Genomic DNA, 27,719 nt, shown 5'->3' on the forward strand with positions numbered 1-27,719 from the left:
GAGAGGGAATCAGCCTAAAGATGCTGAAGCATCCTTGCAGAATGCAGGCCCAAGCTGATGAGGAATTTTAAACAAATAAATAAATAAAGCAATAAATAGAGATGCTCGAAGGCAACCGTTGGGCAGAGGATGTTCCCACACAAGCAAAGGCTTTTCCTCTGTAAGATCAGTGATGAATTGACTATTAGCACACAGGCATTTTATCTCCCAGGCACACAGAGCCTGAGAAGATGCTAACAGGCTGCTTGATTTAAGGGGCTTTTTTGAATGTGAGACGTAAATCTCAGCACAAGAATGCACACAGTATTGAACTGTGTCCAGAGAGCAGGGCGAGAGCCTGCAGCTCCCTGTTCTTAATGAACTGCCACAAAAACCTGGGATGGACGGGAGGCCAATGGCACTTCATTTTACTGAGCTTTTCATTGCAGGGGGAGAAGGGGGGGGAGAAAAGCCCTGAGAAGGAATCAGGCATTATGAACAACAGCAGGACCAAAACCTCAAAGCACAAAGCAGCCCTTCTGTAGGCATGTGAATGGAGAGAGGGAGCAGAAAGGAATGGTGGTTTAGTGAAAGAAATTGCTCAGGTGCTTGGAAATGCTTGTTTTTCAACTGTGTGTCAGTGGGGATTTACAGGCTGACACTCAGCTGATGTAAATCAGTGTTGCCCCTTCACTGCAGCTGATTTATGGCACCTGAAGACCTGGCCCCATATTTTCTTTTGTGGGCATGCTTGCCAAAGGCCAATTTTTTCACCACTTGGTTTTTTTTTGCTTGTAAATGAAACTAGGGGCTGAAAACAACAAAACCATGCTGTCTCAACCTCTGAGATGGATTGTTCTGTGGAAAAATCCCTTTGCTGGGGGGCAAAGCTGTGGCCTTTTGGGCCAACCTTGCTATTCCAGGTGAAGGAGCTGTTCACCCAGAGGGGAATTTGCTCCCAAGGGTTTGAATTTGGCGTCTTCTGCATTAGGAAATGCCGCAGCATGAAGCACCCATGGATCAGTGTGACTTGGGCATCCAAAGAAATGGGAAATGTAGGATCACAACAGGTGATTTAAGGAATTTTCTTTGGCATTGGGCTGCCTGGTTATGTGGAAACATGAGACAGGGCTCTTACACCAACAGTTTGGATCACAAACAATTCCTACCTTTACATCGACTTCTTAGGACTCAGGAAAATGCCTGCAAGTAAATGAGTACAAAGTCACCTCAGTCAGAAAACCAAGTATGCTTCTTTTTTGACCAGAGGGGAGAAATTAATGAACAGAAAGATCTGATGCCTTGGAGGCTGGGAAAAGATGGGGCCTGCAGGAAAACAACCTGCATCCTCAGCTTTTAGAGCTGTTTCTAAAAGGGTAAATCACAGAAGAACCACCAAAAAAAAAAAAAAATCATCAAAGTGATTAAAGAAACTGCATGCAAAATCCCACCATGAAACATATAAACAAAAGCAGAAAAGCCATTTTTTACCTGCAGTTGTTCATTCTCATCACTCACCTCCCAGCCCAAGGCACTGAGACACAAACCCAAGGGCTTCCTCCAAACACCAAAGGCAGGTGGGGAGTGCCCCTCTCCTCCCCCTGCACCCCAGGGCTCAAACATCCACATCCTGAAACCCAGGAGCAGCGAAGCTGAAGTCAGAAGAAAGGAAGAAGCTGCCTGTAAGGTCTAGGGAAAAAAAAAAAGAAAATATTATGAGCAATTACACATTTACAATGGCAGTGGAAGAAGCTAATATATCTCATGCTGAAGTGGGCAGCAGGAGAGTTGTGCAAGATGAGATAAGCAGCAAAAATGTATGTTTCTTGGTTAAACTAAAAGCTTGGAGGGTACAATAAAACACTGCGGTTCCACCCGGGTTTTAATGAATGGATTTTCCCCTCTTGCACACTGACATACATTTGATACAGTTATTTATCCTATATATTTCTGGAGGCATATTTCCCAGGAGACCTTGTTTATCTGGCTCATAAGCACATGATGGATGTGTGGCGCTTTGGATAAATGGTATCACAATCAGATATTTTTATGGATATAGGCAAACTGGGTTATTAACAAAGGAAGGGCAGAGAGGAACCAGCACGCAGAAGAAAATAGGGAATGATTGATGACAATACACCTGAGGTTGCAAGGTGTAGGCTCCAGATAACCAGCTAACAGAAGAGGAGATAAGGGCAGTGCTTGAGACAGAGCTGTTTCCTACCTCAGGGTCAATGTCACATCAGCTGCCCCAACTCCTGCGTCCCTCTGAGCCTGGCAGTTCAGAGCAGGCAACAATTCCCTGGCAGGAGCAGCTCAAAAATTGTTGCCTTCCCCTTTTATAAAGTGGGATGCACAGGCAGATACAAAACTCTTAATCCCACCAGAAAAACCTGAAACAAAAGAAATTCCATGTTCTGGTGAGTTTGGGGAGGGACTGGCGTTGGTGGTGCTGCCTTATCGTGTCCACTACAGTGGGACCTGTGGTGCTAGAATAAGTAAAAATATTGGTTTATAATGCTAATACACAAATAAGTAAAAATATTGGTTTATAATGGTAATAATTACCATTATATAGATTTAGAGTTGTATTCAACCCTAGCTTTTTGATTTACAGAAACAGGAGGAATTAAAATGGGATATAAAAGGAGGATAAACCTGCAGGCATGATTTGACCTGAAATCTGGCAGCTGTGTTGGGTGCTCACTGGGCTCTTCAGCCGCCAGGGTAAAACCAGGAGTTTGAAATCTGGGGACTGCTGATACCTCTGCATGGCCTTTCTGGGTAGCTCCCAACAAAACAGCTCCACGTGGGAGAGAACCTGGGCAGGAACAGCTACATCCATCCATGAAAGTGGGAGGAACAGCAGCATGATAGAGCAATTTGGCAATGCTGAGTTTGCAAAGCCCCAGGCGCAGCCTGGACGAGGTTCCAGCCTCACAGGTGAAGTGTCTGTGTGATGTGACACCACAGGCAGCACAGGAATCCAGGCTGGAAAGCACTCCAGCTCCCCACTGCTGATGGAGATGTTGGAGTGGCAAGATTCCAGCTGGTTTTGTGCAGGGAAAGCTGGATGAGGCCGCCACAACTCACCTGAAATACCCTCCTGGGAGTTCCCAGAGCCAGGGTATCCCAGCAGCAATGTCTTCAAGCAGGGAGGTGCAAATAAATAACAGCCTCTCCATGCTTATCCTCTTCTTCTCCGCATGAAAACTTGTGAAAACACAACATGGGATGCAGGGGAGCCCACTGAGAGGAGAATCTTAACCAGAGGAATGGGCAGGAGCAGCAGAAGCAGTGCTGAACACGTGCTCTCACATCAGGGTTATTAACCTGAACTTACACAGGGAGGGAGAATTAGGAACACCAGTAAAAGACGGTACCAAAATTTAATGCCAACCAAAATGAAACAATAAAAGCTTCAGCATAGTATTTTTTATTGCCCTCCAGGTTATAATAAATCATTAGTTAGGTGAATCAAAGCACAAAATCACAAGGACAAGATAAAGTTATGTCCTTTATGAGAGGTTTCGAAGCCTGCAGCCTGAATATTCAGCCACTGCTGAACTCATACTTCAGTCAGGCTGTCCTGATGATCTTGATGATTGTCAAACCTCTCCTCTCTTCCTCCAAAAAAAACCCCAAAAACAAACAAACCACAAACTCAGGTGCTGTCACCACTTCAAAAAATCTGTGTTTTTCTGGTTTGGGAACAACATTCCTAAGTCAGGTTGCATCACTTGGCTGTCCTTGCCACAGCAGTGGAGAGAGGCACCACTGCTGTGTGTTTAACCAGCTTGATGATCAGGAAAGGTGGTTAAATTTACAAAAACCACTTGACTCATCTGAGAAACGTCCTTAATCAGATTACACTGGTGATTCTCCAGAAGGGCAGGCAATGACACCGCAGTTTGTGTCCTCAGAGGTGAACCATGCTCAGGGTCCTCCCCTCCAGAGCTTCTACTGCCAAAAACCTGCCAATAACCTGGAGGAATACCCTCCTTCACACAAGCACTGACCTCTTTGACCATGACCCAAAATAGAATCTCTTGGCAAATTTCCACCACACAAAAGATACTGCAGCTACACAGTGGAAAAGGGAAATGTTTTGGGTTGGCAGCTAAATGATGAAGGCCATAATGAGCACGGAGCCCTCTTGTTTTACATATGCAATGTGCTCTGCCTTTCTTACAGCTGTCACAGGAGCCCTGTGGATAAGTGTGGAGGCGGCATGAGGGCTACAACTAAATGCATGTTCCATTGTTCAGGTGTCAGGGAGCCTGAGCTGCTCTCACAGGAATTGCATTCAGGCAACGTCAGTCTGAAAGGAGAGGAAGGGATGATGCCAGCCCACCAGCACCAGCTCTGCTAAAAACCCCTCAGAAGAAGGGTTTGACCTTGCAGATGTGTTAGAAGACTCACAGCACTCATGAGCAACTTTGCACTGGTGGAATTGCCTTCTGGAGCAAAGCTGTGGCTGGTTATTTCACAGCAAGCCCAACCAAATGCCTTTGCAAAAATCATTTACCACCAGCAAAACTTCAGGGGACAAGTCCCTGGAAGGATGCAGGCTCAGGAAATGGTGCACAGTGCTGTAAAGCTCCTCTTGTTAGACCTGCACTGTGATGCACAGCCCCAGGGATGGTAACAAAAGGCAAACCAGTTTGTCTCTTTTCACAGTGAACCCTCTCTGAGTCCACCCTGGGCAGACCCAGCTGTAGGGAGATAGAACATAAGTAAATAAAGGTAGTATAGAAAGTAATCATATCCCTTAAAGAGTTGCAGCTGGGTTAATTATTAAAGATTAGGAGCAGGCCTGACTTTAACAGGCTGCAGTGTAGCCAATAAGAAGAGTGTTATAAAAGAGTGGATTGGTTGGGTGGGGGGAACTGGAATTAGTTGGCTGCTGTGAGAAGAAGGAAGAGTCAGTGCCTAGAGGAGCTGCCTACAGGAAACATCAAGGAGGTATGGAACTCTGGCAATGTGGAGTCCTTGTAATGTAATGGCAATAGAGCTCTTGCACTATAATGACAGCACCCAGCAGTAGCTGGAATACTGGATTTCATGGCACCAGACTTGTTAACTACAGCTTGTCTGAGGCAAACACAGGTACTAAGGGCAGAGGACCTCAGGGGATGTGCAGGCAGCTTTTTCAAAATGTTCCATTTGTCCCAGAGCAGCTGTGGCTGCCCTGGATCCCTGGAAGTGTCCAGGGCCAGGCTGGACAGGGCTTGGAGCAGCCTGGGACAGTGGAAGGTGTCCCTGCCCATGGCAGGGGTGGGAACAGTACAAGGAATTGTGAGAGCAGGGTAGTGAGGCACAGTGGCTCTAAATGTCACGTTAGATACTGCTGTGCTCATTGAGATTTAGGCTTTAATGTGCTGGGTTTTGCTCCACACGACACAGGAGCTGTGCATCAGTGCACAGCCTGCTGCACGTGAGATCAAAGTGTCTCCTCTTGTCTCAGAGGAACCTTCACCAACAAGCCAGTACAATTTGAAATCATGCAGCTACCAAGTACAGACAGAGATAAAGCTTGTCTCATTTAGCCCACTGCAACAAACACAGGGAAAAGGCAAAATATTGAGGTCAGTAAGGACATTCAATCCCACAGAACAATGCACACCCAGAGGTGTGGTTCCTAACACCCTCCCAGCTCCCAGTGTCTCCTGAAATTTCTGATTTGGGTGAGACCCATGGGCAGAGCAAGGCCGGCTCAGCCAGTGAGGTGATGCCTTCCCAAGCAGGCTGGCCATCAGTCCTGTGTGATTCCTTCTAGCAAGGAGCAGTCTCAGAGTCTGGCCCTGAGCAGGAGGAGCCACCATTCTGTGGGGCAGGGTTGTTGCACTGTCTGCTTCTCGTCCTCTGAGCTCCTGAACACGGGGACCAGCTGGCCCAGCACCCCCAGCCTCCACTGACAGCAGCATCTGGAAAAGAAACAGCAACAAAGCTGGAGAGGAGCAGCAGAAACAAGCAGCTCTTTCCATGGGAAGAGCTGTCAGCTCCCATGGATTGTGTTTGAATTTGACTCTGCCCCTGTCCACATCACTAACAATGCACCAGAGTCGTTAACAATGAGGGATGGTTTCAGAGGTGTTAATTCTCTGTTCAGCATTTCTGGTGTTTGTTCAAACTACACTTCAGATAGACATGAAAGGTGGGGGAAAATAGGCAATTAGCTTTATATTTGCTTGAAGGATGTTTCTCTCTTTGTCTTAGACCGAGCCTAGATAGGAAACAGACCAACTAAACTGGGCTCAGCCACATTTCAAGGTGGTAGGGGCAGTGTTAGCACTTCAGTGAACAACAGCTTGACTATTCAGCTTTCCCTCCATTGCTTTTCCTATTACACTGATTCTTCTGGACCCTGAGCATGTGAGTGACATAAATTCAAAATACTGAGAATCATGGAGGCAACACATAAAAGGAGGAAAGGGGAGCGAGAAATGAAGATATAGTGTTGACAAATGGATGGATGTGAGCTTGGGGAGGCTTGGATGTGAGTGTGAAAAACAGACTGAAGCAAGGTGTCAGGGACTCCACCATTCAAGGCTCCATGGACTGCCTTAGAAACACCCAAAAATTGACCCCCTTGTTCAGAAAAATCTTGGCTTAAAGTGCATTTCAGCCTGGCTCAGTTTGGACACAGCCATGCAGAATGAGTACTGGGTAAGGCTGTAAACAAAGCCAGTGATAAATGCAGTGCATCAAATTGTGGGTTGGTGCCAGACCTCTGGGTGCCTGGGATCTGGTGTTATTTAGCATAACTTAATGAGCTGGAGGAAGTAAACAAAATGATTAAATTCATAGATGATCCTAAACTAGAAGGAGTTAAGAACATCAGTCAGGAGGCAGTGGAGACATAAAGTGACCAAGAAGCATTAATAAATGCTTCAAAACAGAATAATAAGATTTTAAGATTAAAATGCATGGTAGCATATCTGGTGGAGAACAGTTTGCAACATGCTGGCTTTATCAAAGGGAAAAGCTTAGGAAACAGAGCTGTTTCCTAAGGAGGAGACCTGAGGCCTTCCAGGGATTGTAAATCAGGCAGGAATTCCTATTTTGATCCAATTGTAAAGCACGTACATGCAAAAATAAACCCACCCCCTCAAGAGGGCACAGAAATTCAGAAGCGGGCAGGGGAAGTACATCTGTCCCCTTTGCAGGGGCCCAGCTGGGTGCACTGGGCTGGCAGCAGTCCCCTGGCCACCCTGGCACAGCTGGGGTTGTTCCTCTCACCTCTGCTCGTGCTGATCTCACAGGCGGTGCCCCTGGTGCCCAGGGGACACAGGCACTCACACTCTGCTCCTGGAAGCAAGCACAGCACAGACAGGGGAATTACACACCTGGAGAGAGCCACGTTTCCCAGCAGGCACCCACTTCTCCCCAGCACTTCATCTTCTGGGAGCAAGGGACAGTGGGGGAAATGGCATCATTTTTCTCCAGTGCTGAAGGGATCAATACCAATAACCAGGGGAGCTGTGACTGCCCTGCACCCCCTCTCACCTCCCCAGGCGTTTGTTCCTGCCCTGCAGCTCAGCCTCAGCCTCACTGCTGCAATTCCACAAGCCAGGGGACCACAGAGTCCTCCTGCTCTTCTGCAAAAGAGGCCACAGAACCCTGGAATGGTTTGGGTTGGGAGGGACCCTGAGGCTCATCCCATCCCACCCCTGCCATGGCAGGGAGACCTTCCACTGTCCCAGGCTGCTCAAAGCCCTGCCCAGCCTGGCCTTGGGCACTGCCAGGGATCCAGGGGCAGCCACAGCTGCTCTGGGGACCCTGTGCCATTCCCTCACAGCCAGGAATTCCTTCACAACATCTCATCTGATCCTGCCTTCCCTGTGGCCTCCTCTGGACTCACTCCAGCAGCTCCTTTCAGTATTTGGGTTTTCAGACCTAGATGCAGCACTGCAGGTGGAGAAAGCTCCTGATAAAGAACAAACTGCAGCATCAAAAATGAGCAACCAGGACAGGAATATCCTAACTTGGCTTTGTGGCAGAGGAAAAACCCAATATCCCTGCTCTGGCTGCCCGGGGATGTGCATCCCATGTCAGGAACCTGGAGAAGAGTTGCCACTTAGGAAAATATATGGCCATTTAAAACCTTTGCTGAGGAGCTCCTAAATGAAATACTAACCTGGACTCAGCTCCTATAAAGTTATTTAAACAAAGGTCACCACGAGACAAATGCTTGAAGTGCTACAATCAGCTGCTGGTACCTGAAGTGATCATTTCTGCATTAGATACAATTTGATGATAACAATTCTCATCAGGACTTTTGCAGATGCAGATTGGAATTAGGCACTTGACAAAATGGTCCCTTTGTTAGAAGCTCTCATCACATCATATATCTCTTGTTTAGGCAGAGCAGTTTTCATTCAATTTATTTTTCCCCTTCATTTTTTAAATCACAGCCTGCTCACAGAGGAGGACAGCTTCTATCAGAAACAGGGGGAGGTGGTGATCACTGTGCTTGTGGTGCTTATATGGGGCTTTTCATCTTCAAAACCCTTTTACAAACACTAATTAATGCTGAGACAGTAGTCGCTTCTCCAGGAGGATGGAAGCAATCTTAAAATCAAAAGGAGGAGACTTAAAGATGTCAAGGATTTTTTTTTTAAATGCATAACTGCAAAGTAACAAATTCTTCTTTAAACTGATACAAAAAAATGGTCTCTCCCATGACGAGGACACATCCCTTGACTTTACTGTCTTTACTTACCAGGAATCTACAAACACAGCAACTTAAAAAACACAGAGTAATTGCCTGATAAAGAAATGATGGGAAAAACTAAAGAGCAACTTGCTTGCCACAAGCTCCCCACAAATCCCCAGCTAATTTCCTTATCACTCTCTACAACCCCCTGAAAGGTGGCTGTGCTCAGGAGGGGTTGGTCTCTCTCCAGGCAGCACTGACAGAACCAGAGGACACAGCCTCAAGCTGTGCCAAGGGAAATAAAGGCTGGAATAAATTCTGAGATTCTTTATCTTATTAAAGACAAAGTTTCTGGAATGGCTGCCTGGGGAGGTGGTGGAGTCCCCATCCCTGGGTGTGTTTAACAAAGCCTGGATGTGGCACTGGGGGCCAGGGTTGAGCTGAGGTGCTGGGGCTGGGTTGGACTCGATGGTCTTGAAGGTCTTTTCCAACCCAGTGATTCTGTGAATTCAGTCAAGAGGGCAGGAAAGAGGAGCAGCCCCCCAGTACCTCTCAGGAAGGGGATGCCATTCCCAAGGCAGGGAGCACAGCGGCAGGAGCTGCTCTCCAGCTGGAACTCATCCAGAGCCCGGCGCAGATTCTCCTTTATTTTCATGGAATCAGCCAAGTCAGAGGGAGTCACCAGCTCATACAGTGGCTCTGCCTAAAGGGAGGGGAGAAACTGCATTAATTCCCAGTTAATTCCCATCAACATCCCAAGGTGGCACAGCTGGAGGGAGAAATGGAAGCTGTGTGGCACAGACTCCAGGTTTCCCATTGCTGTTTGCTAAAACCTTGTGAACAACCAGGCCACAATGTCAGGAATACTCCCAGGGATGCTCTCCTTGGTTTCCAACACCAGAGGAGTAACAAAATTTTCTGTGTAACAAAATACAGCAGCCAAGCTGTTGGATAAGAAACAGGCTCAGCTGCACAGGAGTTTAATTAAATCCTTTCTCATCCATTTTTCTGGTACAGACATTTTTAGATCAGATTTGCCCAAACTTACATTTTCTGAGTGAGCTCTTACTCTGATTTTAAAAACACCCCCTAAAAATCGTCCACAAAAATCTCCCCCAGCACAGCCAGAGGCACCAGTGACAGGGATTCACACCAGCACTTCCACCTTCACCACTCCTGCATTTCAAGGCAGGTTTTTATCCTTATGGAGCCCAGATAAGGGTTTCATTGCCTTCCAGAAGGGAGAGAATTTGATCTCCAACTGCAGGTTAGGTCAGGGAGAGAAGAAAAGAATTTGCACAGTGTAGTGAATGCACAGGACCAAGGAGACTTTGGCTCACTCGTTTATTTTCCTCCTGAGAACAAGGGAAAGTTCAAGTGGGGTGTCAACACTGCCAGTCAGCCATTGCTGCCTGTGGGATGATAATTCCATGTGCCATCAGAGGATCCATCCCAAATTCCCATCCTCCCTGCAGGGATGCTGCCATGCAGCCCACGCACAGGAAGCACCCAAGATCACCCTCCTGCCAACACAGGCTCACACTACAAGAACTAAAGAATGTTCCAATAATATAAAAAAAAAAAATCCTCATTTCCTGCTGCTGCACATCCACTCTTCATCAATTATCTGTGATCCATACTTTGCTTTTTGAATTCAGACCATACAAATGAGGAAATACACTAAGAGTGACCTGCCAAGTCCCTCCAGCAGATGATTTATGAACTGATTTGCTTTAGTTTTCCCTAACTAAGCATTCTTGGCCTGACATTTAGTCACACTCCACTGGTACTTTTGATCTTCCAGCCCCACAGGGATATTGGTATGGAAATGAAGATACCAAATCCAAATTACATCTGCCTGAGGTTTTTCACTGGGCAGCCTGGTCAGCGATGCCAGGCAAGACAAAGAACACCTCAGTTCCTCATGGGAGGTTTTTCTGAGAGGGGGATTTGGTGCACAGGGCTGCATTTCTCTTGTCTCCTGCCCTGAGACCTCCCAGGGCATTTCTGGAAGGTCAACTCACAGCACCCTGGGGGCTGCAGCAAGTGCCAGATGGGCACTGGCTGTATTTCCAAATTACTGCTTTTTGCTTGCTTCACCTTTTTAGAATTCTTCTTTCTTGAGAAACAAACCCCTTTTACAAATGTAAATATTTTTGCCTAAAATTAAATTTTACCTAAAATTAAATTTTAAATTTAGGTTTTACCTAAAATTAAATTTTACCTAAAATTAAATTTTAAATTTTTAAGGAAAAACAACTATAAATCAATTTCTACCTCTACCAGTCCAAACTCCTGTTTAAAAGGATGCTCTCTTGCACCTTTGTACTATTCACTCATTTTGACATTACAGATGATGAGGCAGAATTGCTGCACACTTCTGCTTGCTTTTTTGCATTTCTAAAACTCTCCAGGGATCAAAAATCCTCGACTCTTCCAAGCCTAACTCCGTTTTTAAAGTTCAGCTAAGCTGCACAATGAAAATGCACCTCAAAGAATGGTCACTGGTGCTCACAGAAATAAACATCAAGGAACATCAAGATAAATAATAAGGAAAATAGAAGTCCTTATAAAATATATTATGCCAGATGCAATTTCTGGTAAGTTATACATTGGTAAAACAGAAGGTGATTATCTGAATTGCCTGGCAGGCAGCAGGAAATGACATCTGCACAGCCAAGTTAAAGGGTTAAAGCTGTTTACTCTGTGTATTTCCAACCATAGTCCCTTTAAAGCATCCCACCTCTGCATTTCTGAATGCTCCCTTAGAGAAGCTGCACAATAAGGTCTGTTGTCACTGACATATTTTATGAAAATCCTTTTGCTAGGATTTTTCTTTTGAGAAGCTGAGAGGCCTCAGAAAGGAAATGTAAACAATAACTACGTGATGACTGTGGAATATGGTCTGGAGATGGTTTACCAACAGGTGCATCTTTGATTGGTTTCATGTGGATTGTTTTTACTTCATGACCAATCATGGTCCAGCTATGTCGGACTCTGTTCAGTCACAAGATTTTATTGTTCTTTCCTTTCCGGCCTTCTGAGATCTCCTTTCTTTTTCTTTAGTATAGTTTTAGTATAGCATTTTTAATATAATATGATATGATATATGATATGATACAATATAATATAATAATCAACCTTCTGAAACATGGAGTCAAGATTCTCATCTCTTCCCTCATCCCGGGGACCCACAAACACCACCACAGTCTGTTATTCCTGTTTTTTTTTTTTTCTTTTTTTTTCTCTAAATCCTGGTTATTTAAACACAGAGTTCTGCAAGGAGCTCAGCTGGGGCTGGAGGAAGGGGAGGGTGCAGTACCTTCAGCTTTATGATCTCAGGGTTGTACTGCACAGCATCTCCCCACTGCTGCATGAGCTGGGCCGTGGGCAGGTCCTTGTGGGCCAGGGTGGTGATTTCTTCACTCGCTCCTCCACGGACCAGCACCTGGAAATCCTCCACAAACTTCTTGCTGGCAGTGCTGTCTGCAAAAATGCACTCAGGGAAGAGCCCACCCTGTGTCCTTGTGGGCTGCAGTCATCACTGACACCAAAATCGCTCCCAGGCGGGACCCGTCCCACCCAGAGGGCAAAGGAAAAAGGCCACAGGTGCTGCTCACCTGGTTCCCTGCACAGTGTGTCCTGTGTCCCTCCTGCTCCCCTGCAGGAATTCTCCATCCTGCTCCCTGCATCCCTCCCCTGAATTCCCTCCCCGTGGTTTGAAGCTCACAGGTCCTTCCACAGCCCCATGCTCCTCAATATTCCCTGTTCTCCCCTATGGGTTTCCAGGTGCACCTTCCTCCTGTGCACACCCCCGGCCCCCCACGTCCCCAGAGGCTCCCACAGCACCATCACCTCCCTGTTTTCCCCATCAGGATGCAAAGAGAGGCGTGCTGGGTTGCCCTGCTGAGAGCTGGGGGTTGATATTTGACACAGAGCTGGCCAGGTGGGTGATGGTTGATCATCCTTGGGATGCTGAGCAGATATTCACTCTCTACACAGAAAATCTTGGAAAAACCCCAAGCTCTGAGGTATTTCCCCCTCTGTTAAGCCTGGCTGGGGTTAGCCCCCAGACTCAAAAGTGGCTGTGAGGGAGTGGGGGAATAGTTCAGGCAGGCAAGATGACAAAACCCTTCCTTTCACTATGACAAAGAGGTGAAATGGCAGAAGTGTTTCATGCTTACCTCCAATCTCTTTCAAAAGGGCATTACAGCCAGCTAAATCTACTCCAAGCCCCGCAGAGAATTTACCAAAATTCACAGCAATGTTAAAGCCCCTCTGTGCACATTTCTGGACATCACTCAGAGAATAACCTTAAATACACAAAAATTGTAAAGTTTTAATACAATTGTTTCATGTTTTATGTCCACCTACAGAGAAAATGAGATTTATAAGTATTTTTGCTTTAGGAAAAGAAAAGAAAGATATGAAGAAGGTTATTTTTTAGGGTTTTTTTGATACTTAACAGAACTATATGAAATGAAATATCTACATTTTTCAGAAGCCAAGTGGAAATGAGAGGTAAATGCTGGAAGAGGAGGATTTTAGTCACCAACCCAGCTGGGCCCACGGCACCAGCTGAGAAATTGGGAAACTCTGTTAGAATGTGAATACCTGAAATGTGAATCTAAATTCTGTCCCTCTCTTTGACTGCAAGGTAAGGAACTTCCCACACAGCAGAAGAACAAACAAGCAGAGTATTACACAAAGCAGAGCCCAGTAAATGCCTCTGCAAACAGACAGCAGAGGCAGTTCCTCACTCCCCTGCCAATGAATAAATAATTGAGAGTGCAGCTATTGATTAATGTCACACTGCTCACTCTGTCCTGCACAACAATCATCATTTCTCACAACAAAGGGAGCCAGAGCCAAAGAGCAGGAGCAATGTCAGGCACAAGAGTCACCCAGCAAATTATTTACTGTTTCCAACATGCTGGAAAAGCTCTCGAGGCTAAAGGTGTTCCAGGACTGCCATTTGAAAGGCAGTGGAAAAAGATCTTGGGTGAAGCTTTTCAAAGCTAACAGAACTGTTAAGATCCATGATTCTCATTCATCTCAACATCTTGTCAGCCTCTAAAATGCTGTTGTCTAAAATGCTTGCCACAGGGCTTTGTGAACTAAATCCAGCCCATGACGCTGAGCATGCTTTGAAAACCTCTTTATTCACTGCCTCTACTCCCACATTTCCTGTTTCTTTGAGATGCTGTTGATGCTTCTCCCATCACCTCCCTCTCCCTCTCAGACCTGAGCCATCCCTGTGTGCCTGCACAGAGGTTTTCCCACCCAAAATCCAGCCACAAAGTGTAGGAATGTGCCCCCCTGTTGATGGAGTGACAAAATTATCCTTTGTCCCCTCAAAAAGGAAAGAAGCCCAGAAGTTTCTCTCCTCAATGAGGTGAAAAAGGCATCTCATAGGACCTGGGGGACTTCACCTCAAACTTAAGGACAGCTAATTGGACAGGAGCCAAAAGTCCCACCTGGGCAATTTACCAAAAAAAAGAAGAGAACAAAGAAATTGCTCTTGTAAGGTGTTTGACCAAGAGCAAGAACCTCTTGCACCTGGCTGTTTTTCTCTGTAAAGAGTTTATTATTTTGCCTTTTATTAAACCTTTTTGCTTCCAACAGAAGCCATCCTGCTGATTTTATGCCTCCAAAGGCAGCTGAGCTACCTTGGGTGAGAAATGAACCTCCAAGAGCTGATGAGACCTGGCTCCAGGAGGGCTCCCATTCCTCCAAAGCTCCTTCCCCACCATCAGCTGCACGTACCTGCCTTGCGGAGCTCGTGGCTGTTCATGACCAAGGTGTACTCATAGATGCCTCCAAGAGTGGCCTCCTGGATGAAGTGTGTCCCAAAGTCCCTGAGGAGCTCCCGGTACTCCCCGTAGCTGTACTCCACCGGGAGCTGCCGCAGCCGCCGCAGGAACTCGTGGTGCAGCATCAGGGCCTGGGGCTTCAGCTTGTAAACACCAACAGCCAGCTCACAACGGGCGTGGAGGAACTTGCTGGACTGCAGGAAGGGCAGGAGAACCCAGGAGCAGTGAGGGATGGCATTCTCAGGACAACGGGAGTTTGTTATTTGCAGTTAAACCATCAGCGCCGGTCGGGATTTATTGATTTCACAGTTTCCAACTGGAAATCCTATAACTGGAAATCTGCTATTTTCCATCTCCTAAAAAATCTCCTGTTTTTTTGCAAAAGCAAAACTTTTAGTAGTAAAAGTTGCTGAGAGTCAGGCCACGATGGGGCACAGGAAAAGGCAGGGCCCAGGTTCTGCTGTGGCACATCCAGAATGCAAGGACACCTCAGCATCCTGCAGGCCTGCTTTACCCCTAATGAAACCTCATCTCTCACAAGCTTCCTCCTGAAAAATTCTGACATCTGAAATCATTATTTGTATGGGAAATGGTCACTCTCTGGCTGAGCCAGATTCGTATTTCACAGACTTATCAAAACTGAAAGGAAAGAAAACTCAAACACTCTCTCTCTCACACACACATACTTATATGGCTCTTTGTAGATATGTATAAATGGATAATTTTTTTCTCTCCCCTTTCTGGCATCAAAATCTGGAACAGAAAATGTCTTCCATTATGTTCAAAGGATTTAGTGTTCAGTTGTCTGGGCCAGCAGGACAAGCACATCAAGGAGGGATCAGTATAGAATACTGCAGCTTAAATAATAAATTCAGAACTTAATATTTGGTTTCTTCATAGGTATCTGTTGCAGATGCTTCTCATCAACCTCTGATCTTGTTGTGAGGAATTCCACTTTGCAGGAAGCAAATGCAAGGAATACTTTGCCATTCCTGAGTACACTTTATACTGAAAGGAGACAGAGATTGGGGATAGTATTACACCACTGATATGAGCTACCTTTGTTTATGGCAATAACAGATGAAAAAAAAACCAAAACCAAATGATGGCAGTCGTAGGAGTTACAGATTCAAGTTGAACAGGCTTTTCAGTTTCAATATTTCACTACAAGCATTCAAAGGTGGATGCCCAGCAGGGCAGTGGACAGACCACACTGAGAATCAGAGAATTTCCACAGCTGGAAGGGATCCTCAAGCATCACTGAGTCCTCTCAACAAAGTTGTGGCTGATTTCAAAGGCCAAGCAGCCCAGATCCTGGCTGAGAGCTGAATGGAAAAGCTCCTGGATGCTGCAGACACAAAGGAAGGCATCATGGGGGTAGTCAAGCCTTGAACAAATGGCAGAATCCAGTTGGGGAAAGGATTTGATTTATCCCAGTGCTGGCTGCTGACCTGAGGAGGAGCCTCAAACCAACACACACACACACACACACACACACACTTAGAGGGAATTAAATGGAGCAGTGCTTACACTTGAAGAAAATCTTTTCATCCTCTGCATGAACTTCTCGAACCTCATGTCATTTGAGCTGTAACCAAGTTCAAACAGTTTTGGTATTTTTATACTGAGGCTGAAGCTTGACTGTTTAGCTTTTTCCTTCAGGACACTGCTTTCATAATTTGAGTAGGAGTCATATTCAGTCATTGTAAATTCATATTTGCCTTTGGTCTAAACAGAAAGGAAAAACAACGCGTCTCATTTCCTGCACAGTGATTGTACACCTGAAGCGTGGGGAAGGAATGCAGACACAAATATGGTTGTGAATTAATGCTTGCACTTTGAAGATGAAAAGCCTTGTATAATTGCAAAGCACTATTATTATTAACACAGGTACTTCAAGAATACTTGATTTACAGCAGCAGGAAAGCTCCTATCTCCTCCATACTGCAAGGTCCTCAGGCTTTCACTTAATATGTCAATCTTGTGCAAAGAAGGTGAAATCTTAAACACAGACATCAATTTAAGAACAAATTCTAAAAAGAAAAGGTTTTCAAGTGGGCAGCACTCAAAAACATCATGCCATCAGAAGCACTAAGGTCAAATTATGATATTTGAAATACAGCTTTGATGCATGACAGGAACAAGTTTTCACACAAAGCCCGTGGTGTGTTCAACATTGTGGAGTGTGTGGGGTATGAGGATGTTCTAGAACAGGGTAAAAATCAGCCTGATCCTATTGGGTGTCAAGAATTTTTTGATTTTTTTACAAAGTGATCCAGCAATTAGCTTTGGGCACTAAATCCATTGGAATGTGTGTGTGTGAGTTTATCTGCAGGCACGTCTGGCACGCACCTCTGGTGTGTAGCTCTCCACGTTGTAGGGCTTCCTGAACCTGGTGTCTGTGATGTACTGGGGAGAGCATCCCCCAGCATAGTACCTGTGGTCAAGGACCAACCCCTCCAAGTTGTTTGTGAAGATATTCAACCTGTAGGTGAAGCAGAACAGCAATCTTTTATGGCACCATCAATTCAGAGCTAAACACTGAATGTCTTGGCTGAGAGAGACAAAAGATAGTTTTATTTGGCCACAGGCTCTTTGTTTCACACTTCTTTATTCTGAAACCCCAAAAGAAAGCTTGGCCTCTTTCACTGCCCAACCAACCCAGGTGCTGCAGAAGGACCTGACTAATGAGAAAGCAAAAGACAGAGCTGAATTTTGACACCTGATGAATATAAATGGCAATTTTCATCCCCCAGCTGTGAATGACACCAGTGTTACTGCCACCAGCACTGGCAGTAAAAACCCTGTGGCCTTTGCTGGAACTCTCCAGGAAGAGCAGAACAAACTGGATCAGCCAGACCCTCACCCCACCAGGCTGCTCACTCTGACTATCCCCAAATATCCACAGCACCCTTCAGAACCTTCAAAGACAGGTTTGCCCATCCAAGCCATCAGCCCAGACTGATCTGTAATTCCCACGTCTTCATTCTGGTTTATCGGCCAAAATCTTTGCCAGGTTGGCTCAGGGGCAACCAGAGGTCAGCAGATCACAGTAAAAATTGTTGGGGAACAAGAAAAGAGGGACTCAAGCCACAGCTCAAGTAATCCCTGAAAGCACAGGGAGTTTTCCTTTGATTTCAGTGGATGATGGACAGAAACCTTAACCTGTCTGCTCTAAGGAAGGATGCAGCACTGCAGTTTGTGGAGATGAGGAGATTAAACCCCATCACTTGCTTTTCCCATTGCTGCTGGTGGGGTGAAACTTCATCAAAAAACCCCACAAAAAAACTATCAGTGCTCCAGGACTCTGTTGGATCTGCCTCTCCTGATTTTGGGGAGAAAGGCTTGCATGATAATGACACTGAAGCTGTAAAAAAATTAACTCTAATTTTAGAACAATCTGGAAAAAAAGGGAAGTCCACTAAAAGCAAATTACTGAGCAATTGTAGCTTCAAAGAGATGAGAAGCATGTTCCTATAATTGTCCAACATTATTTTTAATTTTGATTAAACTCAGAAGTACAAAGCATTAGTAATGACATGTGCAGAAACCATATCTCCAGAGAATAATGAGAATTTTTTTCTTGCAATATGATTTTCCTTTTTCTTTTTTTTAATGTAAAAAGCAATTTTTTCCCTGCAGAGTAAGAAAAAAACCCCCCTCTTTTCACACAGTCTGATCTTACAGAAAGTTGTCACAATCTTAGCCTGCAAAAGCTGAATCAATTCAGACTTAGATTTTAATCCCCACAGAGCTGCTAATAGGCAGGTTTACTCTACCACCCTCATACAAAGCACAAAACTTCCACCACCTCTCAATGTCATGGAAGAAATCAAAAGAATTTGAACACCTTTTCCCCTCCCCACCAAACCCATACAGGGTGTAAGAATACAAACCCAAGGATTAATGGAATTATTTGGGTTAGGAGGGACCTTTAAAGGTCATTTAGTCCCACCCCCTGCCATGGGCAGGGACACCCTACACTATCCCAGGCTGCTCCAAGCCCTGTCCAGTCTGGCCTTGGACACTCCCAGGGATCCAGGGGCAGCCACAGCAGCTCTGGGCACCCTGTGCCAGGGCCTCAGCACCCTCACAGGAGGGAATTATTTATTCCCAATACCCCATCTAACCCTGTCCTCTGGCAATGGAAGCCGTTCCCCCTTGTCCTGTCGCTCCAGGCCCTTGTAAATCCCCTCCCTCCATCTTTGTTCCCTCCTTCAGGTGAAAAGCTGCAATGGCTCACCCCACAGCCTTCTCTTCTCCAGGCTGAACAAGCCCAATTCCCTCAGCCTTTCCTCTTAGCAGAGCTGCTCCATCCCTCTGACCAACTTGGTGACCTTCTCTGGACCTGCTCCAACAGCTCAGTGTCCCCCAGGCTTTGGATCAGGTTCCTGGATCCCAGCTCACTCCTGGGCACAGCAACTGCTCCAGCTTTCCTCTGCTCAGTGTTTGTCTGAAGTCACATTAGATCGTGCTCAGCCTTAAGTAAGAGAGCATCTCACCAAAGTCACAGCCTTACCCTTTTGCCAGGTTCTCTATTCCCCAGTACTCTTCCATCTTCTGGTCACATTTCCTGAACACTTTTTTGCAGTTTTTCTCATCTGACTGGTCCCCACAGTCGTCATCCCCATTGCAGAGCAGCCTCCGTGCAATGCATCTCCCTAGGATGGAAGGGGAAAGTTACCCATGGAACAATCTGTGTTCACACTTCCTGACACTGAGTCTAGGAGCAAAACAAAAAATTCCTGGAATGAATGGTTCAAATCTGGCTGGAAAAAAAACAATTCTTCTCTATCTGCATGGATCCCCAAAGTCCATCTGCTCAGTTTCACTCAAAAGCATCATAATCTTAAAATTCCTTGCTCATTTTAGGAAAAAACCCCAATAATTAAAAGCATAAAAAAGTACAGAATGTTTTTGGTAATTTTTGTTTCTTTGAAAGAACAAAGATGCTGTTTCAGCAGGCCTTGTATATGGTATTATTTTTTGTCTCTCTCCCCATGTCCAAAATTACTGAGTGTTCTCAGCCTCACCAAAACACTGGAAGATGCAGAGCAGAGGCTTTTCCTTTGCCCCATTCAGTGCTGAGCTCCTGTTGCTGTCCCTTGTGCTACAGATTTTGCTGACATAACCAGGTTACAATTTCCTGTTTGGAGGTTCTAAAGATGGCCAATGGACTCACTGACACAAACACAAGCACGGAAGGAGGCAGGTCAGCTCCTGGCATCCCTCTGGCCCAGTAAACTCCAGTGGAAGCACAAAGTTCAGCACAGTGGCATCAGGAATGACACCTGGGCAGCACCAGCTCCCAAATCCTTACCTGTAACTGCACACACGAAGCCATCACAGCGAGCTCTGCTCCTGCAGGGGCTGTTGGTGACACACGGCTCAGCCTCCCTGTCGGAGCCATCACAGGGATCGCCACCAAACTGAGAGGGCTGTTCCAGGCGGGCAAACCTGTACTGTGATGAAATAAAAAATATTGACTCAAGTGCACAGAAATGGTGAATTTTACGCTTCTCTGGTTGAAAAACAAACTTTGTGTCGCCGGGATCTGATCTAAGCGCGCTCTGTCATATTAAAAGAGAAAAGTGTCAGCACACAAGTGTGAAGCTGGTAATTTGCCTCGTTTCAAAGGTTTCTGATCTGCGACAGTTTTAATTTTACTGAAGAAGGGTTGAGGATTGGGAGGGATGAAGGAAAGTTTGCTTTTCTTTGACAGTTTGTTTAAATGAGCCTGACAGTGCAGTGCGGGACTTTGCAAGAGTAAGGAAGGATCCAGTTCCATCTCCTCTCTTTCAATTAGCGCTGGTAACGACATCCCTTGTTATTTTCTGTCAGTGTATTTACTTGCCCCTCTGTATCATTAGGGATTTTTTTCCGCCCACAACACTGCTGTGAAGCAGTCAATTACTCCATCCAATATGTTGTCCCTCCTTTTTTCCCCGGCTTCTGAGATTAACTCCTTGATATGAAGCTTCGCTCTCCCCCCAGCTCCCATCACTGGTTATTTCTGCTTAAGCCTGGGAACAGCTTCTCCAACTTGTTAGCAGAGGTCTCTCTAGCAACGGGGATTTTGCTCTTCACGCTGTTGGGATCATTACTTTCATTTGATGGGGCTTCTCGGGTGGAAAATGCTGCCCGGCAGACAAGAAAAAAGCATCTTAATCCTGAGAGGCACCGAGCATCTCCAGGTCCCACAGGGGACCATTAGTGGGGAAGGTGCCTTGCACTGACGATGGAAAGACAGGACTGTGTTGGAAAGTCCCTGCAAAGCCTGGCCTTACACCTGAGACACCCTGCAAAGCACTGGAATCACTGGGGGTGGTGACATGAAGAGCTAAAAGCCACCTGAAAGCAAAGCCCGTGGTCTCACCCGTACAGGGCTTTCCTCATCAGCCCCCCTCAGTTTGCCCAACCCTGCAGACAAAAGGGACATGGCTCAAAGGAGGCCCCACCTCCTGGTTTCTCAGCGGTCCCCAGAGCACAGACACTCACCCTTTTCTTCTGGCAGGGGTCACACTTGCTCCAGGAGGACCAGGAGGAGAGGATGCAGTCGCGGGGCTGTGGTGGGACACTGGCGGAGCGGGCGTGCCTGGCCCTGGCCACACTGGGGCTCAGGGACTCCTGGCCACTGTGTCCAACAATACGAGAGCTTCAGGATGTGAAACTGTGAGCTGTGAGGGCCTGGCCCCTCAGCCTACGCCTGTGTGAAACCACACACCAAGGAGAACTAACACTCATCATGCTTTGTATGCAACCTCTGGATTTCAGTCCTCATCCTGATGGCATTCATTCCACTGGCACGGATTCTGTAAAAACCTGATCCACTCTCCAGTGCCTGCATGGGAAACTAAACCCACAGTCCACCAATCTGGGCTTCACCTCGAGCTGTGCAAGCAGTAAAACCTTCACCACCAGCTGCTGCCCTCACTCCGTGGCCCCAAGGTCACATATCTCCATGATGAACATCAATCTCAAGAAAAGGCCTGGCATGCACTCAGCATTTCTCAAAACCTGGCTTAAGAGTCTCTCTTTGCCCAGCAGCCCATTTTCCCCCAAGCTGGCCAAAGACACTGGTCTTAGATTGTACTCTCAGCTCATGAGTCATGAACACATTAGTCCCTTTCAACCCAGTAATGAACCTGAACCCCAAGTGTGAGCCTTTACTGCTCACCCCAGCCACTCTCACTGTCTCCAAGGTTTCCACAATGCCAGAGTTAAAATGCTGCCTCCTCTTTTGGTGGATTCAGGATTTCTGATTAAATCCTTGTCCCAGACAAATGCTCCCTTGTTGCACCTCCTTCAAGTGGGGAGCTTTAGTAAAATGTTGACAATTAGTTTCTTTTCATACCCAGTTTGACAAGGAAACTACCACAGCGATGTTCCCAATTCTTCCACCCTGACAAGGAACAGCATCAGCTGAAGCTTTAAGTATGATTTAGTGCCTGGCATGGGGTTCCCATTATAGCATATTAAAAATCACATTGAATAAAGGAATTACAAAACCTCATCAGCTTGCTGAGGCATGAAATCAAAGCTCAAAGTTCAGAGAACAGTGCAAAAATATAGTTAGATTGGAAAGATTACAAGATGCAGTTCTCTGAAACAGCAAAATCTATTACACCAGCAGAGACAGGAACAGCTCTCAGCCACATTCCCACCACTTCTGCACTTGAAGGAAACAACCCCCCGTGTGCCCAGCCCTCTGTGGGGCAGCCAGCATGGAAGGAGGCTGCATGTTCAACGAATTCCACGTTACAGCACGAGCATGGCAATTTGTCAGCTCCAATTCATCACCAGGACTGCTCCTCTGAAGGCAGAAACGCTGCTGCCCTTCGTTGACGTCTTTTGCCATTCATTAGAGCTGCAGAAATCACTCAGGACAGCCATTACAGCCCCTACAACGCCCAGGCCTGTGCTGGCCCTGCTGGTTTCTCCTGCCATCCCCTCCAGAAGCTCTCACTCACCCAAAGCCATAAGCAGTGTGGGTGCCCAGCACGGCGCAGAGCAGCAGCAGCAGCAGCAGCCGCCGGGCGCTCATCGCTCCGAGGTTCTGCTGCAGGTCCCACACCACCAACACCCCCACCCTGCCTGCTGTGGGGGCCTGAACAGGGTTCAAGCACAAAAAAGAACCTGCAGAGCTGCTCTGCCACCCTGTAAACAGCAGATGAGCCAGCAGCTGGCAGGCTCACAAGGTAAACGCTGCAGTGGCTGGTCAGCACACACACACGGCTTTCCTGAGGCCAGCAAAGCTCTGCCGAGGAGCAATCTGCACCTTCCTTTGCAATGCTCCTTTCAAGGGATGGGGGAAATGAATATTTCAACAAATGAAACATATTTGAGTCTTGGCAAGAAGGAAGTGATAAGTAAACTCAAGTCGGCTTTCTAGGAAGAGAGTGCAGAATCATTTATTTATGGCTGCTTTTCATGTCTGTCTTCCAGAGGAAGGTCAGACACGAGGCAAAAGCACTTATTCTCATGCCTCAGGGAAAGCCTTTTCTCTCAGAGTGCCCTTCCCTGTCTCTCCTGCTGCTGGGGAGGACAAGAGCCCCAGCCCAGGCTGGGCCATGCCACAGAGATTCCCTGCTCCACATCCCCAAAGTCTTGAGGCCATGAAAGCAGGACCTGTCAGGGTGTCAAATGTAATGTCTCGGTGTTTTCTTGCTGCTACACTGAGTCATCCTCTCTCTTAAATGGTCCTGACTGGGCTGAGAACTTACCATGGGCTGGTGGCCATCAGTCAGCTCAGCTGGGCTTTCAAAGGCAGATCAGACAGAACCTGGAAGTTTTTCTTTGGTTGCCTGTTGAGCCTTCACATCCTGCTGCTTCTCCCTCCAGGCACGGATTTTTGATTCCTGAGACACAAGAGTCTTTCCTTTCATTTTCCTATTAGTCTTAGCCTAGAGCATCTTAGAGAGAGCAAGGTTCTCTGAATCTGTGTTTCCCTGCACAAAATGAGGAGTACCATTGTGTTTTCCCACTCTCCTCCTTACTGGACAAGGTCTTTGAGAAGACAGAGCCTGACTCAGTGCAACTCTGGCTTTTAGCAGCACAATCTCTCACCCTGGGACACATCTCTGAGTGCTTTGGTGATACAAAGAGTAAATACATTTTAATTTGCTCAGCATGGCAATGATGGGTGCTATATATAAAGTGATTCATATTCACTAATAACAAACCAACCCAACAAGCTCAGTGCCATTACCTGGATGAGTGCTACACCTTAATGTGTCACAGTTACCTTACAAATGACATTATTCTGCCTGTGGAGCCACATCCCTGCAAAATCAGCAACTGCCTGGGACATCTTTCTGGTTTGGCAGCCTGATGATAACAATTTAACACAGAGGGGCACATTAACTGAATCCTTGTAGGAATCTGCTCCAAGTAAAAAATTGTATTTCAGCAGCCTTTCTTTAACCCAGAGTTACTGAGCACAGTGATAAACTGCCCTCTAGACATTGAGGACAAACTGGTGGGGGAGATGATTCAGGCTGTGCAAAGCTTTCTGTTTGCCTTTTGTGCCTGATTTTTTTTCTTCCAAATGACTTTGCCCCAGCCTGAACCCAAGATGTGCCTGTGTGATACAGCTTGCTCAACCTCTGGCACAATTGATTCAGTTGTTAATCATTTGTCCATGACAAAAAAGAAAACAAAAAAAACCACCCACTTACAGAAAGACCTCTCCATCCATGAGACCTTTGCTGGCTGGGAAATACAGCACACATCCAATATTTCAACATCAGTAAAAGATAAACCAAGATTATAAACACAGAGCACCCTCTAGATATAACTTCAAACCATGACAGTGATCCCAGCATGTGGAATTTTCAAGCTTCTCTCTGCTGCTTGCCTTTGTTTTGCTGCCTCTCACCACACACATCTCAGTGGTGAATAAACACACAGAAGGAGTGGTGAATTACCAGGAGTGAGGCTGAAACAGGAGCAGGGACCCAGGAGACAGAATTTCCTAGAGCTTAACACATTTTCCAGAGAGAACCAAAAAGCACCGTCAGGTTTTACACATAATTTACAACCTGATTTAATTAGAGGTAGGTCTAACACATGAAATTTATGACAGCAAGCACAGGGAATTTTCTGCTTCCTTGGGTCCATGGGTCAGGGGGAATGTTGCCTCTTCTCCACCATTGTCCTCTTCTCCATTGCTGCTCCTTCTCCACTGGTGACTGCGGCTTTCTGGTGAGCTGGAGTCCCAAACCAATTCTCTAATTTGCTGAATTAGGATTTATCACACTTGAAAATAAAATGCCCACCATGAAAATGGAGCCTGCAAGTGCAACACATCCATTGCAGAGTTCGTGTCCCAAGTTCGGGAGCCTTTGCTCCCTCTAATTAATTCCTCTACAGTTTCACCAAACAGTAATGGCAGTTTCCTGTTAAAAGAAAAACTGAAACACATCAGAGCTGAAAGGAAGATCAGACTGGAGCCAGCAAGCAGCTGTTTACAGAATTACCAGTGCACTTTTCAAAAAGTTGCTTTTTCTCCTCTGGGAAAACAGTTTTATTCCCTGCTTCAGAACTCAGAATGTGTTTCCTTCTGTGGAAAAACTCATTCAAAAGTAAAAAGAAGCTTCCCACCAATTTTAATTGTGAAGAAAATAAGGTGGCAAATATATGGTAAAATTTACAACCAAAGAATACTTCCAGATTTTTGCAACGACCCCACTGCATCACCATTTTTGTTACTAACACTGTTATTTTCTGGTGTGAGGCTGGTCTCTGGAAGGCCCAGGACATAAAAAACTCACCTTGCTGAACTTAATTCTCCTCTTCTGGCTTTTGTTCCAATAAAAATAATGTCTCATTGTGACAGAGGCCAAATCTGGCACAGGTTCACCTACTCTAAAAGCTCCAAAGTCCTGTGAAGAGGGTAAGACAAAGAAAACCCTCCATGTCCCATCCCCTGTCTCCATCTCCTCTCCATCAGACCTCAAGACAACACAAACTTGTTTTCAAACTAGAAACAGCATTTTTTAAAGAATAAAAAAAAGGTATTCATCATGTGTGTGTCAAATAAACAGTACAAAATTTACAAAAAATGCAACATCTCACATCATTGTGACTTCTGCTCCTTTCAAATACAGATCACTTCTGACACTGAGAGCTGTTCTTACACCTCTAATAACTGTTAGAGAAGACAAAGATGACACAAAAGGGTTTTTTTTTTTTTGCAGCTAGTACCTGGCAGTAATTCTTCCTAATCCTTTATTTTCACAAATGTCTGAGGCTGAATGGGCAGAGATTGCTGCCTGTTAACCTGATTTTCCTTTAATCTATTGTGATTTCCTTTCTTTGCTGGTGAGGAGTATTTATATAAGTGGTGCTACAGGAGCTATGAAACAGGGTTGAAAAGCCAGCAAATAATATCAGATCTTAAAAGACCCTTAAAAAAAAAAATAAAATTCTGTATCCAAAAGACCCTTGAATGGGCAACATCTGAGGCTATTCTTCTCATTGAGATTTTTTCAGGTGCTGATAAAACATTTTAGGGTGATAGATGAGCCACAGGGCAAACACATCCATTGAGATAAGACTATTTAAAGCTGTAAAAACTAATAGCTGGAGAGCTGTTTCACTAATAGAGCTGATATTTCCTGCCTCCAGTAGGATAATTTCAGAAAGAGACAGGCCATGTTACAGCTACTCAGGAAATCCTATCAGGATATCTCCCCATATTCCTCACTGTCATGAGCTGAAATGTGTAATTCAGTTTCACACAGCAAGTAAAACCAGAAAAAAACCCACCAAATCCATTCCTTTATTCCTCCCCATGCCAGTCTTACCTGGGGTATTTAAAAGCGACATAATAAAGGCTTTTAACAGGGCTGATCCTAAAAAGCAAATTGGTGTGAGAAGAATTTGTGGAAGACCTCAGCACAAGGGAGAAATACTCTTACAAATCATGGCATTTGCAGCAGTAACACCAACCCAGAGCCAGGAGCAGGAGGCTGAGCCCCAGGATGGCACAAAGAGGAGCAGAAGGAGAAGCCAGGAGCTGTGCCTGCACCTCCACCGTGCTCCTTCAGCACCGTGAGCATCCCACGCTGGCCCAGGGAGGGAATTGTAGAGAACAGGTTCAAACCTCTGTGGAAAACTGCCAACAGATATCCCCTTTCATTTCTCTGACATGGTATTCTTCTGACTGGGAACAGCATTTGCCAGGAAAGCAATAAATATGAACCTGACAGGACAAGGAGTTCTTCAGAAAGCAAAGAAAGAAAAAAGGGAACGGTGCATGAAAATATATTTCACAACCTAAAAAACAGCCAGAAAGAGGTTACCTTCTCTGTTGCAGCAACTGTCACTGAGCAGAGATTAAAGCACAGAAAACACAGCCTTTAATCCAGTGAGAGGGAGTGAAAATTGCATATTCCCAGCCTACACAAGCAGCTGCTTTCCCAGAAGCCACTGACAGGGAAAGGAGAGATCTGACAGCGTTCTCACTGCTGTAAAACCACAGGCTGATTCTGCAAACTGTTTGCTAATGAAATTCTCATTACTGCAGGAGATCATGGCCTTAATTAGCATTGGTTAAATTGGGACCATTTCTTGAAGTGGGCATGTCTGAGCTGGGCACTCTCACATAGAATACAGAGACTCTGAGTTACAGCAGTATTAATGTGATTTACAACACAGTAAAAACACATTTTTACCCAATCTGAGCACACAGAACAGGTCCTTCCCTCCCTCCCTGGGATTCCTCTTCCTCACCATTGCCAGGTTACATCTCAAACTTGTTCATTCTGAACTTTTAAACTGAGTTTACACAACAGCTGTACAACATGAGCCAATTTTTCTGATTTTTCAACCAACTTCACCGTGAAGGTACCAGAAGAGGATCAACAAGACCAGATTTAGCCTTCATTGTAAAAATGCATTTTAATTTAAATCCACTCTTAGCTGTGGCTTATTTAAGTTGATGTTTTGTAGCTGGCTGAAAACCAGAGATTGCATTCTTCCTTCCAAGGACACCTGGGTACAGTTACCTGCACACAAATCAAAATGCCATTAACACTGGAGTGCTTTCACCACAGCAGAATAACCTTTATTCTCAGGTGGGATCCAAGAATTTCAACAATGTTCACTGACAAAGGCAAGGAATGCTTCACCATGACCTACTGGGCATTTCAAGGAAGGCATGAGACATCAAAAAGTAGAAATACAATAAAATATATGTGCACACATCCACACCTCTCTCTTTCCCTGTACATAAAACATATTTTTCTTACTCTTAAATTTTACTG

The 27,719-nt window shown here is 45.7% G+C and overlaps 1 protein-coding gene across 1 annotated transcript; it reads right to left on the bottom strand.

Annotated features, from left to right (window-relative positions):
• Nucleotides 1–3,354: 3,354 nt before the first annotated feature.
• C8B (complement C8 beta chain) lies at nucleotides 3,355–27,360 on the bottom strand. The gene is made up of 12 exons (XM_071436834.1): nucleotides 22,422–27,360; nucleotides 20,950–21,085; nucleotides 19,772–19,913; nucleotides 18,971–19,112; nucleotides 16,804–16,936; nucleotides 15,982–16,179; nucleotides 14,405–14,645; nucleotides 12,823–12,951; nucleotides 11,961–12,124; nucleotides 9,188–9,341; nucleotides 7,222–7,290; nucleotides 3,355–5,906 (listed from the first exon to the last, which is right to left on the bottom strand). The coding sequence occupies exons 1-12, from the start codon at nucleotides 22,493–22,495 to the stop codon at nucleotides 5,755–5,757; spliced, it is 1,734 nt and encodes a 577-aa protein (XP_071292935.1). The 5' UTR covers nucleotides 22,496–27,360; the 3' UTR covers nucleotides 3,355–5,754.
• Nucleotides 27,361–27,719: the final 359 nt, after the last annotated feature.

Source organism: Agelaius tricolor, unplaced genomic scaffold (assembly GCF_023055355.1).
Source record: "Agelaius tricolor isolate 1412-34295 unplaced genomic scaffold, bAgeTri1.0.p SCAF_11, whole genome shotgun sequence".
NCBI classification, from domain to species: domain Eukaryota; kingdom Metazoa; phylum Chordata; class Aves; order Passeriformes; family Icteridae; genus Agelaius; species Agelaius tricolor.